The following is a 14,372-nucleotide window of genomic DNA, read 5'->3' as shown; positions in this document are numbered from 1 at the left end:
TGTGTTTACATTATTATTGTCAGGCTGCAGATAGCTAGGCCTGATAATGAGCAGTGCTTGAGTCGGATTTATGACCCAGGACAAAAAGGTGAAGCACTGAGGTATTTTAATCTTAAATAAAAGTACTTGTCAACTCAATATTAGAGTGTGAGAACAATAGGAGGCTTCTAATGCGTTAAATGGAAGAAAATGAAGAGTTAACTTGATGAATAAATTAACTCTTCATTTTAATTTACTCCCATTTCAAAGTGTCACATTTACAAACAGCAGGCCTCTTTCTCCCTTCAGTGACACGGTGTTATATTTATAACTGACAAATACATTTTTTGTGGGAGAAATGTAATGGGCAGACATTTTTTCTATATTCCGAACATTTTTGCAGGGCGGTTTTCTGCATTTTTCATTTCTCCTGTATGTTATGTTATGTTAATTATTTATTTATAGAGCGCTCGTACGCCCGCAGGCTTCATGGCGCTATTGAAACTTTAGAACACAACACAGCTTTGAGTACTTAAGCAAGAATAAGTCAAATCCTAATTTAGTTGCAATAAGCTTGTCTAAAGAGCAGAGTTTTAAATGCCTGCCTAAAATCAAGAAGATCCCTACTCTGTTTCAGGGTTAACGGCAAGGAGTTCCATAGGAACGGAGCGAGATATTGGAAGCTACTGCCGCCCTGACGCTTTTTCCTGTATGCTGGGATTATCAGTAGCTCTTGTTGAGCGGATCGAAGGTTTCGTGGAGGGATATATTTGCAAACTAAATTCCGAATAAAATGTAGAAAAAAATTGTAGTATGTTTACGGTGCCACATAAGGCAAAAAGTATGTCCTGTGCCTAAAGTACATACAACACTGCTTCTCACTCACCCATACACATATATCCCCAAAAACCATGCTCTCACTGACTCATATGGCAGTCTTGTCAAAGTGCCCTGAGTGAAGGTATTTTGTTCAAACCATAGTATCTGGCTCTATGGACATAAGGCTTAACCGCATCGATGCGGCGCATTTTCCCGCTGTGCGCTAAGAAATGCAGAATCCCGCGGTTCATGACGAGCTCAGCTCGTCATGAGCGTACAAGAGGTGTACTTCATGACTAGCTGAGCTCGTCACGAGCGTCGAAGAGGTTAAAGTAATTGAAGCTGGGCATGTGGGTGTCAGGTGACACTGCACGAGTGACTTGGCATTCAGTAGCTCACAATGATTTTTACTGATCAGATGTAGCTCTCACTACAGACCAGGTTGGACACCCTTGTGGGTGCTCCCAGGGTAACCTTTTAAACTGTTTGGATTTGGTGATGCCTTGCCGTACAGAGCGATTTATGATTCACAGAAGTATTATGTGTGCAGTTCTTAGATTGTGGTGTGGTATTCGCCCTCTGGCCAATAATTCCTCCTTTCAGCTGTGGGAGTCACTTGGCATCAGGAAAGCGATATCTTTAAAATTCCACCTGCATCACTGTTCACCATTCTTTCCTCAACTAAGCCAGCCATTTTTCCCTTTCTACAATTATGCCCCCTCTTTGTAGGGGACGGTCGTCTCACCTAAACTTCCATTTCCCATTACAGCCCCTCCCATGGTCAGCCCTATTTTTTTTCTATCATTGGTCAGTGTAGAAAACCCATTAACTCCATCCTACCTAATGTGTCCCTATAATAGATCAACCCTGACCATCCAACTACTCCAACCACTTTTAATGCCTGACTGGCCTGCTGTGGGACCATAGGAAAGCAGTTTGTGGCAGTATATGAAATACATTGTGGCATTGATCCTGAAAAGGTTTTGCATATAATGGTACCGCAGTCAGTGGAAAGAATGTATAACATGTAAAAGGCAATAAAGTTCGATTAAAAAAAAAGAAAGCAGATTGTGGCAGAGTGAAAGACAGTGCTATGAGGTTGTCCCATTTGAAAAGCGAAATGGGCCATTGTCAATGTGCACAATTGTGTTAACTTGATATCATTAATCCACACCGATAAAACGTTAATTTAAAAAAAAAAAAGACCAGTGCATTGGTGAGCTGAAGTATTTAGAAAACATTGTAATGAAGTTAACCCGCAGTAGAACATTTTCATCTACAGCAGTTGGCACTCATTTAAGTAGATTTTTTCTTGCTACCTGTATTTTTTTCATACTTGGATTTTGGTTACCCTTGGGTGGACTGCCATGTTTTAGAAGGTCAAAATGTGCTGTATACATTCCTCGGTAACAGCTCCGATCAGTTTTGCATGGATTTGCTTATACCTTTGTCCTTGCTTGCCAAAATATTAGGCTTAGCTTGTCTGCCATGCACGAGCTATTTGTTTTGTGACCGACATTCTGACTTATTCTTCCTAGGTATGTTTTCAGGTTATTATTAAAAATCAACACAATCAAACATCTTGAATCCATAGGCTTTCCTTCTCTTGTGACCATCTGCGTGTTGATGAAGCTTGGAACAAACAAAAGCCAAATACAGCTCCCTCGACAGTGATCAACGGGATGATCAGTTAGCCGCTTATTTCATAGTCCAGTGTTGTGCTCTTCGTTGCTTCAGAACCTGAATCTGTACAACTAAATAAACCCAGCAGCTGCTGCTGTTTGTAGTGTTAGATCAATCACAAGTCTTTAGTCTATTGTCGTACTACTAAACTACATGTGTTTTCTATTAGGAATCAATAGCTTTTTTGTTTCATCCTGAGTTCTAGTTTTGCATACTAAATACTTCATCACCATCAATAAAAAGCATGCACTCTTTCAGCTTGAATGGAAACTCTAATTACGCTAATTTTGTCAGTTCAAAGCTATACAAAATACACAAAATAATTTTGGTATTGTATCGCTATGCTTAAAAGCTGCAGGCATACTATGCGAATCTTCCTGTTAAATGTTATAAACGGGATGGCCTCTTTCTTCATTAAATGAAACCATATGAAGACTGAATTTGTTGCCCTTCACTCCAAAGATTCTTTCCCTTCTGTTCAATGAATTGGAACACTAACTCATTTTCATCTTTCTCCCACATGAATTACACTTCACTTGGTTACATCGATAAAAATCTAAATGTGATATCTCCAAAATTACCCAAACCACCTCCTTACAACTCCTTATTCTCAATAACCAGAAACCTTGCATTCTTCCTGCTGAATTCATAATATTGCTTCTACAAGTGGTACTGTCCCTTCTATATGGTGGTAATGGTATCTGGCCTGCTCGAATCAGCTGTAGCATTTCTCAAGTCAATACCTTATACAACTTCTTGTCGTAGGCACTACAAATCAGACCATTACCCTTTGCAGATTGAATTCATTTCAGAATAACATATATCATGCACAAAGACAAACATCTTGGTTCTCCCCAACAACTTGAAGGATGAACTGCACCTAACTCCATGTCTGAGACACCAGAAGTAAATCACCCCTAATACTGTAAATTCCATAAATGTCCAAGACATTGAACCAGTACTTCCTGTGCAGAGCACAGTCTTGTACCCGTATACTCGTCATTGAAGACTCCACACCAATTTGCTTTTCTTCTAAATGGAACTAAACGCATACCTGATAAAAACTTACCTTTGTCTTTGACCTTTTTAACCACCTTACGAATAGTTTAAACACTAAACCAGCATGCTTCCCTTCCCCAAGACTGAGATCCAACTGTTTAGAACTTACTTTTATGTTTAATTTGTTTGCCCTCTTTTCCTTCTCACCCTGTTCAAGCTTCTCACATTGTTCTGTTGGAGTTCTAAGTGATTCGCCATTTCCAGGGTGGCAATGGCCACTCTAAAAAGAAATACCTGAAGTCGATTACATTAAATGGTAACAGTGAAAGCAGGTCAAACAGAAATCCTTATTCTGCATTTTCCTGTTATAAAAAAAATGAAACTTGAACCAAAAAGCCTCTGCATGGGTAAACCATATGAACTACCATACATGCACATTCAATGTTCATTTTTTTAAATTGTGTAACAGAAACGTGATGGCACCACAAGTCACATGATTTTGACTATGTCCTTCCTAGTTACGGTTTGTAATTCAAATCATCATTTTCATAGACCAGAACAAGTTTTTTATCAGTTACATAGTAGTGAACACTTAAAATATTCCTATGGGGAAGGCTCACTACAATATAGGTGTGCGGCGGTCAACTGAGCAACCAATATGCTTGCTTAGTCATCTTGTGCATGGTTCGCATTATTTGAAGAGGTTCTTTGGCATATCAAGTTTTATGCCTTTTTAGGTCTCGCCTACTCCATTCCGCAGGAATGAGTATGCGAGTCTAATGCTGCTAAACCACTACTTAAACCCAAGGCTCTCAAAAGGCTCCCAAAAAGCGGATTTCGAGAAGTGCACGTCCTCGTGCACGAGCTTGCCCGAGCCTTCTGCCTATCAGCCTCCCTCCCACCTCCCCCCCCTAATTGCTTTAACTTTCAGGGCCTCGAGGCCGTGAGCTACTTGAAAGAGATCCGCTCCGCAGCTATTCTGACATCAGCATCTCTCCCCCTCCCACCGCCGTCCTTTCTGCCCGCCTCGCACGCCACATACGAGCTTGCCCCACCACATAATGTGCAGCGTGGTTATTTTTTGACAGTGTGCGATGCTTTGCACAATATTCCAGTGCATGTTTCTGTTTGTTTTAGCTCGCCAAAGCGCACGTTTTCTTCATCTGCCTACCTAGTAATGCTTCTCTTCCTCCCTGCCTTGTCTTGCCCGTGTGGCTCTCCCCTTGCCCGAGCCTTCTGCCTATCAGCCCCCCTCCCACCTCCCCCCTAATTGCTTTAACTTTCACGGCCTCGAGGCCGTGAGCTACTTGAAAGAGATCCGCTCCGCAGCTAATCTGACATCAGCATCTCTCCCCCTCCCACCGCCGTCCTTTCTGCCCGCCTCGCACACCACATACGAGCTTGCCCCACCACATAATGTGCACCGTGGTTATTTTTTGACAGTGTGCGATGCTTTGCACATTATTCCAGTGCATGTTTCTGTTTGTTTTAGCTCGCCAAAGCGCACGTTTTCTTCATCTGCCTACCTAGTAATGCTTCTCTTCCTCCCTGCCTTGTCTCGCCCGTGTGGCTCTCCCCTGCGCCCTTCCATGATGCGCTCTCCCTAGTGTGCTCCCCCAACCCACGCTGCTTTCATGTCTGCGTCCTTCTCAAGCTCCCCCTTGCTATTGCATGTTTGCTCTCCCTGCACCATCTATATTGTTCTCTAGCTTATGGTACCCATTTACTTCTGCCCTCCAATGTTGCTTCAGCCACTCTCAGGCTCGCCTCCTGCTCCCCCTCTCACAATGCGTGTGCACTCCCCCCACCCCTCCCATTTGTTCTCTATTCTTGCATTTGTTCACGGCCGCCAGGCCGTGACACCACATCAAAGGGCTTCTCCCAGCGTGCGCTCTGCGGCTTCTCCTCCCCTAATTATTCATGGCGGGCCGGCCGGCCGTGCTCTGCGGCTTCTCCTCCCAAAATTATTCATGGCCGGCCGGCCGTACTTTCAGTTTCCCGGCCGCCCCCCACTTCCCATGCATGTCTTGTTTGACGAAATGTTACTCAATGACCTTGCTTTAAACAAGAATGCCCTTAAGACTTTCTAAACAGGCTTATTCTGCCACCCTTATTCTGCTGCTAAGTGCTGTTAGTTTAACTCGCACAAAGTCACATTACGTAAAGAGAAAGGCTATATCCAAGTGAGTGCTTTACCCATCACCCACTGAAACTGCTGACCTGTTGCTCCGGCATGTACACAAGAGTGGCATACGCTACGCACTACGATCGCTGCATTGTATGCAGCCATATTGCTTGTGCTGTTCACTTCTGCTAGCACTCCGTACTGTCACCAAGCTAGCTCTCAGGGAGTCTCTTGTGTGCTTTAGCCTGCAGTTTATCGATGTAAACATCCCACACATTCCGCTGGGGTGCCACCCCCTGCTGCACAGACAGTGTTCTCTACGTTACCGTTTTGACAGCTGCCCACTCAGCCAGAGTCCTAATGTCGGGGCGGGAGCGGACTTCCGGGGTAAATCTTCACAGCGCTTCAATGGTGCAAACCCTAGTTTCTCTTGTGCAGCAATGTGCCAGAAGCGAGTCCCTGCCTCGTCTTCCAAGTGCACACACCTACTCACGCCACTGAGCATCAGCAATGGGTGGTAATACGACCCAAAGGTGAGCCGAGGAAATTGCCAGTGCCCACCACACCCAGCGATCGTAGTGCGTAAATCGTAATGGCTTCTGGTAACACAAAGGCACCCGAGTGACTTACGACACACTTAATATGGCCTACAGCAAATACATGCAAACAATACATTCTGCAGGACCGCTGCTGCCCACCACAACACATGCATTGATGTCAAGAAATGGAAAAAAACACTGGTAAATGTAAGCATAATTGTATAATAGCTTTACTGTCTTTTTGGATTTTTAAATTACCTTACAATTGTGGTATTGGCGAATAGATTTTGGTGCATCCTACCACTGCCGGCCACTGTTATCATAGCATACCGATCATTAAAAATGCTAACTCTCAAAGGCCCTGATCTTTAACATCGGGTGAAAGTAGCTTGTATATATAGTCATCTTGTGCTCTCGTTATTCCTCATTACAGAAAACAAAAGAATGCTAGCTAATGGGACAGCAATTTACCATTTTTTACGGGTTTCCTATTCTAGTTTGCTTTTGTAGCTGAAGATAGATATCATGTACACTTTGATACGCAAGACCCACAGCACTCACAGTGATTACACCATTCTCGAGGTGCCTTCCACAGGTGAGTGCCATTTAAATAGGTGATAACACGCATCATTCCCTGTTTGTCTCCACATCCACTATTTTGAACACATTTCCTCAGACCTTGCTATCGGACAGCCGTGTTGTGTTGACGTTAATATAGAACTCTGTGACTGCATGTGCCTTGCATTAAATACATTAATTAATTCGATCAAAGGCATGCTTGTTGATATTAGATATGTGACACCCTGCGTTGTTCAATATCCGACATGTGATACAGTTGTTATACAGAAACGCGTTCTGCCTTGGAGCTGCTTACTTCTGAAAGCTAAAACGTCTTTATAAACACACACACAACCACACACACACACAACCACACACACACACAACCCCACACACACACAACCCCACACACACAACCCCACACACACAACCACACACACACAACCACACACACAACCACACACACAACCACACACACAACCACACACACAACCACACACACAACACACACACACCACACACAACCACACGCACCCAACCACACGCACGCAAACACACGCACGCAACCACACGCGCGCAACCACACGCGCGCAACCACACGCGCGCAACCACACGCGCGCAACCACACGCGCGCAACCACACGCGCGCAACCACACGCGCCCAACCACACGCGCCCAACCACACGCGCCCAACCACACACGCCCAACCACACACGCCCAACCACACGCCCACCCACACCCCCAGTGCACAGTTTCACCAGGCACAGACACCATCAGTCGTCAGTGCACGCTTCCACCAGCCACACACCCACACACACCCACACACACACACACCACCAGCCACCAGTGCACCCTTTCACCGGGCACAGACACCACCAGCTGTCAGTGCACACTTCCACCAGGCACACACCACCAGCCATCGGTGCACGCTTTCACCAGTCACACACACACACACACACACACCACCAGCCATCTGTGCACGCTTTCACCAGTCACACACACACCACCAGCCGTCGGTGCACGCTTTCACCAGGCACACACCACCAGCGTCAGTGCACGCTTTCACCAGGCACACACACCACCAGCCGTCGGTGCACGCTTTCACCAGGCACACACACCACCAGCCGTCAGTGTACGCTTCCACCAGGCACACACACCACCAGCCGGCAGTGCACACTTCCACCACAGCACCACTCAGGACCACCACAGCACCACTACAGCATCACTCAGGGGCACCACAACATCACTATGCGCTACAACAGCATCACTGAACGCCACAGCATCACTTGTCCCCAAAACAACATCACTCAGCGCCACCACAGCATCAATCTGTGCAACCATTCAACAACAACTGGTTCAAATATTTTCTGTCAATGTTTCAAGCTTTATTACAAATGACATAAAAAGATGTTAAATGTTTTCACTTCTGTTTTTGTTAAAACATTGTGATTTGTCAGATCAATACATGTAAGACAGGGGAAAACTAAACATGTACCTTTACTATTGCTATAGATGTAACATTTGCTAACTTTATAACTATTGACATTTCTAATAACAAAATTAATACTTTTATATTTTGAAAAACAAGCAAAAATATTTTTTTTTTTACATTTTACACACCAAAAGCTCAAACTTTTCTATTGCGAGACCTATTGCATTGCAAATGCTTGTTTGTTAAACAGTCATCCGTAAAGACACAATGAGAGCTCCACAGAAGATTCCTCTTTGCTTCATAGTAGTCAGAATATCAAGCAATGAAAAAGCCATATTTTGTACATTGAGTATATTTCATTCATTATAATTTATTTACAGTGATATGCCTACTCTGTTTTCGGGGAGTACTTCCCTTAAAATTTGGACAAAAAAAAGTGGTTTGCGTCTTGCTTTCTAATTCACCTGTAATTTCAGAAAGTGATAAATGATTTAAATTGATTCGGGGGGGTTTTATTTGGAGTAGTGTAGAGTTTAAATGCGTCTTCACCAAGTACCATGTTTTTCTTCTGTGCTTTGGCCTCGGAAGACATTATTTGAATTGCCGTGAAATTGTTCCAAACTCTACTCTATCTTCTATTGTTGGTTCTCTTTTTCTCAGACAATTGTTACCTGTGCCTCATGACTGAAGTGATGGTGAAATTATACTTTGCCTTAACCAACTTGCTCTTTCTTCCTGGGCCTGTTCACTTGTAAGGGTTTTCTACTGTAATCTACTAAAGTCACAGCCTCACAGCCTCTACCATATTGTGCCAAATAATCTGTGGCCTTTAAATAAAAGCCACAGTTGCAAGACTGGTTTCATAAGTGTTAAAACAGGAAGGTTATTTTTACTCCAGTGAACTCTGCTTCTCTTCGCCTAAACTGTTGAATATGAAGGGGATGGGTCCGTTTTTCATGTCGTAGTTGGGTCCATGAGTGCTTGTACTAATTTGGTATGTGTAAACTTTTTTGTTTTCTCTAAAGCTCATATTCCATAAATATCCATACTCTTAAGTCAGTATGAAATTTCATGCCTTAAGTCAAGATAGGGGATGATGGGATTCTCTATGTAGCCATGTTCTAATTATTTGTGAAGTAAGCAATTAAACTTTTAACGGTGTTCCAGGGAGGGAAATCAGGGGCAGACTCTGCTAAGCATCTACAACATACAACATGACTTTTGAAATGTAACTGCCTTCATGTTGACAGAGGCACTCCTTTTGGCAATTACACTGCTCTTCAGTACATTCCTTTGACTAAGCACATTTATGACGCCAATATGAATATTGAGGTCCACTTTTTTGAAAGGTCATATTTGTTCTTTCTTATCCATAGTATCCTGGAATAGCAGAGCTAGCAAAAGTGTGTATCTTGAGAAAGTTGTTATTGGTTAAAATCGACTCCCAATTTATCAACTTTACATCATCAAGATTGTCCTTTCTATCTTGTTGTAGGTACATTAGAATATGGAGGGAAATTATATATTTCTAATGGGTGATTCTAGCTTCAAATTCCTCTCCTTTGAATATCCTAAGGTGCCAGACTGGAGCAGGATTTTTTCTCAACACCTTGCTCCTTCAACGGCCTGTCACCACGTCCTGAAGTGATGTCATGAAGCTGCATATGGGCACTGCCCGTGCGGGCAGACATCTGTTCCTTTTTCTGTACTGTTGATTTGGATCAGGAGCTTTGGTTCAGGCATAGTCATGTTTACCAACCCCTAAAACTCAAATTTGACAGAGTACCAGCGAAATATCGAATTCCCCCTCTTCCCCCACCCACCCCCCAAATCATCACTGGCTTGAAGCTGTACTGCAACTGCAGGAAGCGGAAGCAGACTTCTATCACAGATCCCCACAATGTTTGCCTGTGGTGGCTAGGTTCCGATATTGGCATTATTGTGCGACAAATGCTCCATGATCTTATCAGTGGGTGATGAGGGATCAGGAAGCAACACTGTCGGAGAACATCAAATGCGTGGCAGGTTGCTTCCAATAGAGCAGGCCCACTACAAGTGAAAGGGCTGCTCCTTCTCCAAGGCAAGTTTTTGCAGCATACCAAAAGCACAAGAAAGTCAATTGTGATCTTTCTCCCTTTTGACGCTCTTATGCAGGATGCAGGAGAGAAGACGTGTAGTGAATACTCCCAAGGCATGAGTCCGTATGCAGTCAGACTCAAAGGCCTACCCGAGTGTGATCCTGGCACTCATAGCTAGACCCAAAGAGAGCAGATCCTGTATCTGTTTGCGGATACTGTATGTTTTTGCACATTTCTCACTGTTCTCCCTGCCCGCATTCTGTAGAGTGGACTGTTATCAGTATGAAAAGATCACAAATTATATGCAGCACACTTTCACATTTGTCATGCCTCTTACGGGGCGGAAAAGTAAACTGACATTGGCATGAAGGGATTGTGCCTGTATGTTGTGCTTCACTGTCCCTTCTGGGAGTAGTCACTGACTTGATGGCACCACCTACTGGTGTGCTGGAATAGGTGCTTTGAAAAAGAAATCCGAATAAAGCCTGGCTACTGCGGGTATTCAGAAGGTGATGACTGCTGTTGGAGAAAGTATCCAAAAAAAAGTTACCAAAGGTAGATAACTTGTTCATTCTTTCATATTTTACTTATCAGAAAGCAGTTTGTGTGTAAAATAAGTATCTGCAAGTTTTGGCAGGTTGGGACAGTCTTCTGACACCAAATCTTACACATGACTTCTTTTAGATTTCAATTGGCTGGCAACTTCTGCTTTCTCCTGAGCAGACCTAGAAATTTCTCCTAGTTAACCCCTATTTTGTGATCAAAATGTAATGCATATTTTGATTGTGCTGTGAATTTCAGTAGTAGTAGTGAGCATAGCATCCTGTTTGTTAAATTATTTCTTGTTTAGGATGTTAAATGATCAACTGAGATCTCAAAAACCTTTTCAATTTTTGTAGGATTGGTGATCCATCACAAATTGACTAGCCTTTCAGATTTAAATATTGCCTCAGTAGTGATTGTTTTGGCTGTTGTACAAAGCATTGAACGTTAACATTTGTCTGCATCATCGAAGTTTCTGTGCAATACACATTTTATTAACGTTTTTGCCCTATAAATGTTTCATTATATTGTAAAATGCACCTACTGTGTTTTCATGACGTGGCAGTTGTGTGCTCATAAATATTGGAAACTTACAGGGTAAAACTGAATGGTCCTGTATCTTTTATTGAGCATCACAGAGTATCAACGCCGTATTTAAAGTTCTTAATTTGTGTTAATAACATTGAAAAACATTTTTAATATTAATTGCTGTTATTGTACCTCACCTTTTGTGGTAGTGCACATGAAATTGGAGCTTTCCAACACTTGTACCTATCCATTTTTCAGGTGTAGCAATGATGCAAATTGTCAGCTGCCCGTACGTAAAGACTGTTGCTACCACCAAGACCGGTAACTTCTAAAATCAAAAATTGTTTTTTTCTGTATGTTTGCATGCATATGAATGTGCTTATTTGTCAATGTGAGTAGATTATGCATTTCAGACTAAGTTATAAATTTTTATACAGTGTGTTGGTGTTGCCAGTATTCTCTACAGTTTCTTTGAAACAGTGATGTCTTGTTCTTTACTGTGTACATGCCATTTAGTAATATGGAGGTAATTTTTGTTAGAACTGTTTCATGTCTAGAAACTTGCATGTTGAAAGTTACCTTGCTGCGTGAGAATCAGGTGGAAGTTTTATACTTAATCTGTACTAGGTGAAGGAGCATTGATCTTGAGGTGACCCCCAACTGAAATGATCTTTGTCCAGCTGTGTATGGCACATTATTATTATTTTTTTTAAATCTTTTTATTAGCAACTTAGAAAAGTGGTGGTCAGCGCAAGTATAGAATACAGTAATCACTTTGTACCGTTAGAAAACACAGAGCATACATTGCATGTTCAGTTTTAAAGTTTTCATAGACAACATGTAAACAAAGTCAGGTCACAATTCAGGCAACTCATCAATGTGTAAGATTTGGGGGGGTTCACGTATGGTACCTCTATATTCATTCCAAGTGGACCACACCGCTACCCATTTCCGTGGGCACCCACTCGCCACATATACTGTCTTCTCCTGGAGCATGCACCAGTCTATGTCCGTCTTCCAGGAGCTGAGTTTCGGAGGCGCTACTGCCCCCCATAGCCTGGCAATGTTTCGCTTCGCGATAGCCAAACCTAGCGTCACCCAAAGCTTCCCCTTAGCTGGCAGGTCTGTGGGCTCCCAGATATTCAAAAGACATCTCTTAGCCTCCATAGGAAGCTCCAACCCCTCACACTTCTTGCATACAACGGAGTATCCGTTTCCAGTAGATCTGCAGCACTGGGCACTCCCATAGTATGTGGAAGAAAGTACCTACCTCCCCACACCCCCTCCTGCAGATTCCGTCCTCACTACGACCCATCAGCTTCAGTCTAGTGCCCGAGACGTATACCCGGTGGAGAATTTTAAGTTGGATCAATCTAAGTCTGGCTGATATGGCTACTTCCTTAGGGGAAGCAAGCGCACTTTTCCACTCCTCTTCGTCTATTTCTAATCCGTCAGCCTCCCACTTTCCTTTGAGAGGAGTAACGGGTCTGGAGAGTTGTTAATGAGTTTTTTGTACGTGAGGGAAATGGCGTGTTCCGGGAGGTGTATGGCACATTATTTTAATGGTTATCATATTTGTGAGAACGTAATTGCTTTATAATTCAGTCATTTATTCATGTATAGAAGTTGGGTAGTACATATATTCTTTGGGGCTAATAGATGGCTTTTGTTTTATATATTTAATCCAAATCTAGGGTGGAGGTGGTGAAGTCTGGTAACTAAGTTGCTGTACCTCAAAACTCGAGTGCTGTGTTTTAATCTCTGCTTTTGCTGAAGGCCTAAAATTGTTTAATTCAGGGCAGATCACTCCGCTTGTAAATGTTTATAATTCTGTCTGTTAAAGGTCTACTGCAGTATACAAATGCAGTCGCAATAAATGTATCAACTATGGTATCAATCATGCATCACCTCCTGCTTCTTGAATAATGTTTCAACCAACATTCAGACTTGGTCACATGCAAATACACACACAGCGTCACGGATGCACAGATATGTACCTACCAATATGGAAACCAGTAGAGAAACATACATGGGCAAAAGTATTCAGATTCAAGCATTTTTGAAGGTGGATAGATATATGCAGACACAAGAAAGTAGACCTACGCAAACAGGTACACCCTCCTACTCACAACAGTCTGATACACACTTTCAATGTACAGCACCTCATGTTAAAGATGTTCATTCTACAATGAAAAAAATAGAAAGCTGTCCTGCTTCTTGTAGATATGATTGTGCTGTATCATTCACATACAAGTTAAAATTGTGCAGCTGGTAATCGAAAGAGAACCTTTATTTTAAGCAGTAAGCAAGCTCATATATTTTGCTAAAGCTTTATAATGATAATGGAATTATTTACTTATCATGCCATTCTCAGATTTTTTCCTTTGAGGTTTAGCCCTTCAGAATAGTATATTCATTTTTTCTAAAGTGATCTGGTCTGAAGCATTCAGTTTCATTTAGGCTGCATGAATACATTCAGTTAAAAGGCCTACATAGTGTCATGTTCCTGCATAAATGTTTCAAAAGGTGCCTCACTAATCAAAAGGGCCAGCTCTGCCATTTGCATTGTAGGAGTATCTATTTTAGAGAATTACTAGTTGTAGAAGCTTTCACTGAATGGAAGAGTTGTTTCGCTTCTTTTTAAAAACTGATAAGCTTGCATGTTTGTTCTTACCATTGTAGGTATGCTCCAAGGAATTGCTCCTCCTATGGTTCCCATGATCCACCCCCAAGTTGCTATTGCAGCATCTCAAGCTACACTAGCTGGAGCGACCATAGTTTCTGAATGGACTGAATATAAAACGGCAGAAGGAAAGACCTATTATTATAACAATAGGACGCTGGAATCAACCTGGGAAAAACCCCAAGAACTCAAACAAAAAGGTAAATGTCTTTATAATAGCAAACTAAAAGTTTATTCAATAAATCTTTGGATTTTTTATTTTAACATTACTCTGATAGTTCCTATTAAGGTGTGTTTTATTACAGTTATTCTATTTTTTCATAACTTTTAGACGTCTTAGGCTTAACTGCTTTATCCAGAAACAACTTCGTGTTTTTTCCCCTGGTTACGTTTTAACGAAAAATATT

General features: G+C 42.4%; 1 protein-coding gene across 1 annotated transcript in view; it reads left to right on the top strand.

Annotated features, from left to right (window-relative positions):
- TCERG1 (transcription elongation regulator 1) overlaps window positions 1–14,372 on the top strand; it is an 800,085-nt gene that overhangs the window by 267,645 nt on the left and 518,068 nt on the right. Inside the window, exons 6-7 of the mRNA XM_078653039.1 lie at window positions 11,541–11,603; window positions 13,965–14,165. Coding sequence (XP_078509165.1) covers window positions 11,541–11,603; window positions 13,965–14,165 — 264 coding nt within the window. The remainder of the gene's footprint in view (window positions 1–11,540; window positions 11,604–13,964; window positions 14,166–14,372) is intronic.

The sequence above is a fragment of the Lissotriton helveticus genome, chromosome 7 (assembly GCF_964261635.1).
Source record: "Lissotriton helveticus chromosome 7, aLisHel1.1, whole genome shotgun sequence".
NCBI classification, from domain to species: Eukaryota; Metazoa; Chordata; class Amphibia; order Caudata; family Salamandridae; genus Lissotriton; species Lissotriton helveticus.
This window is presented reverse-complemented; position numbering and strand designations above follow the sequence as displayed.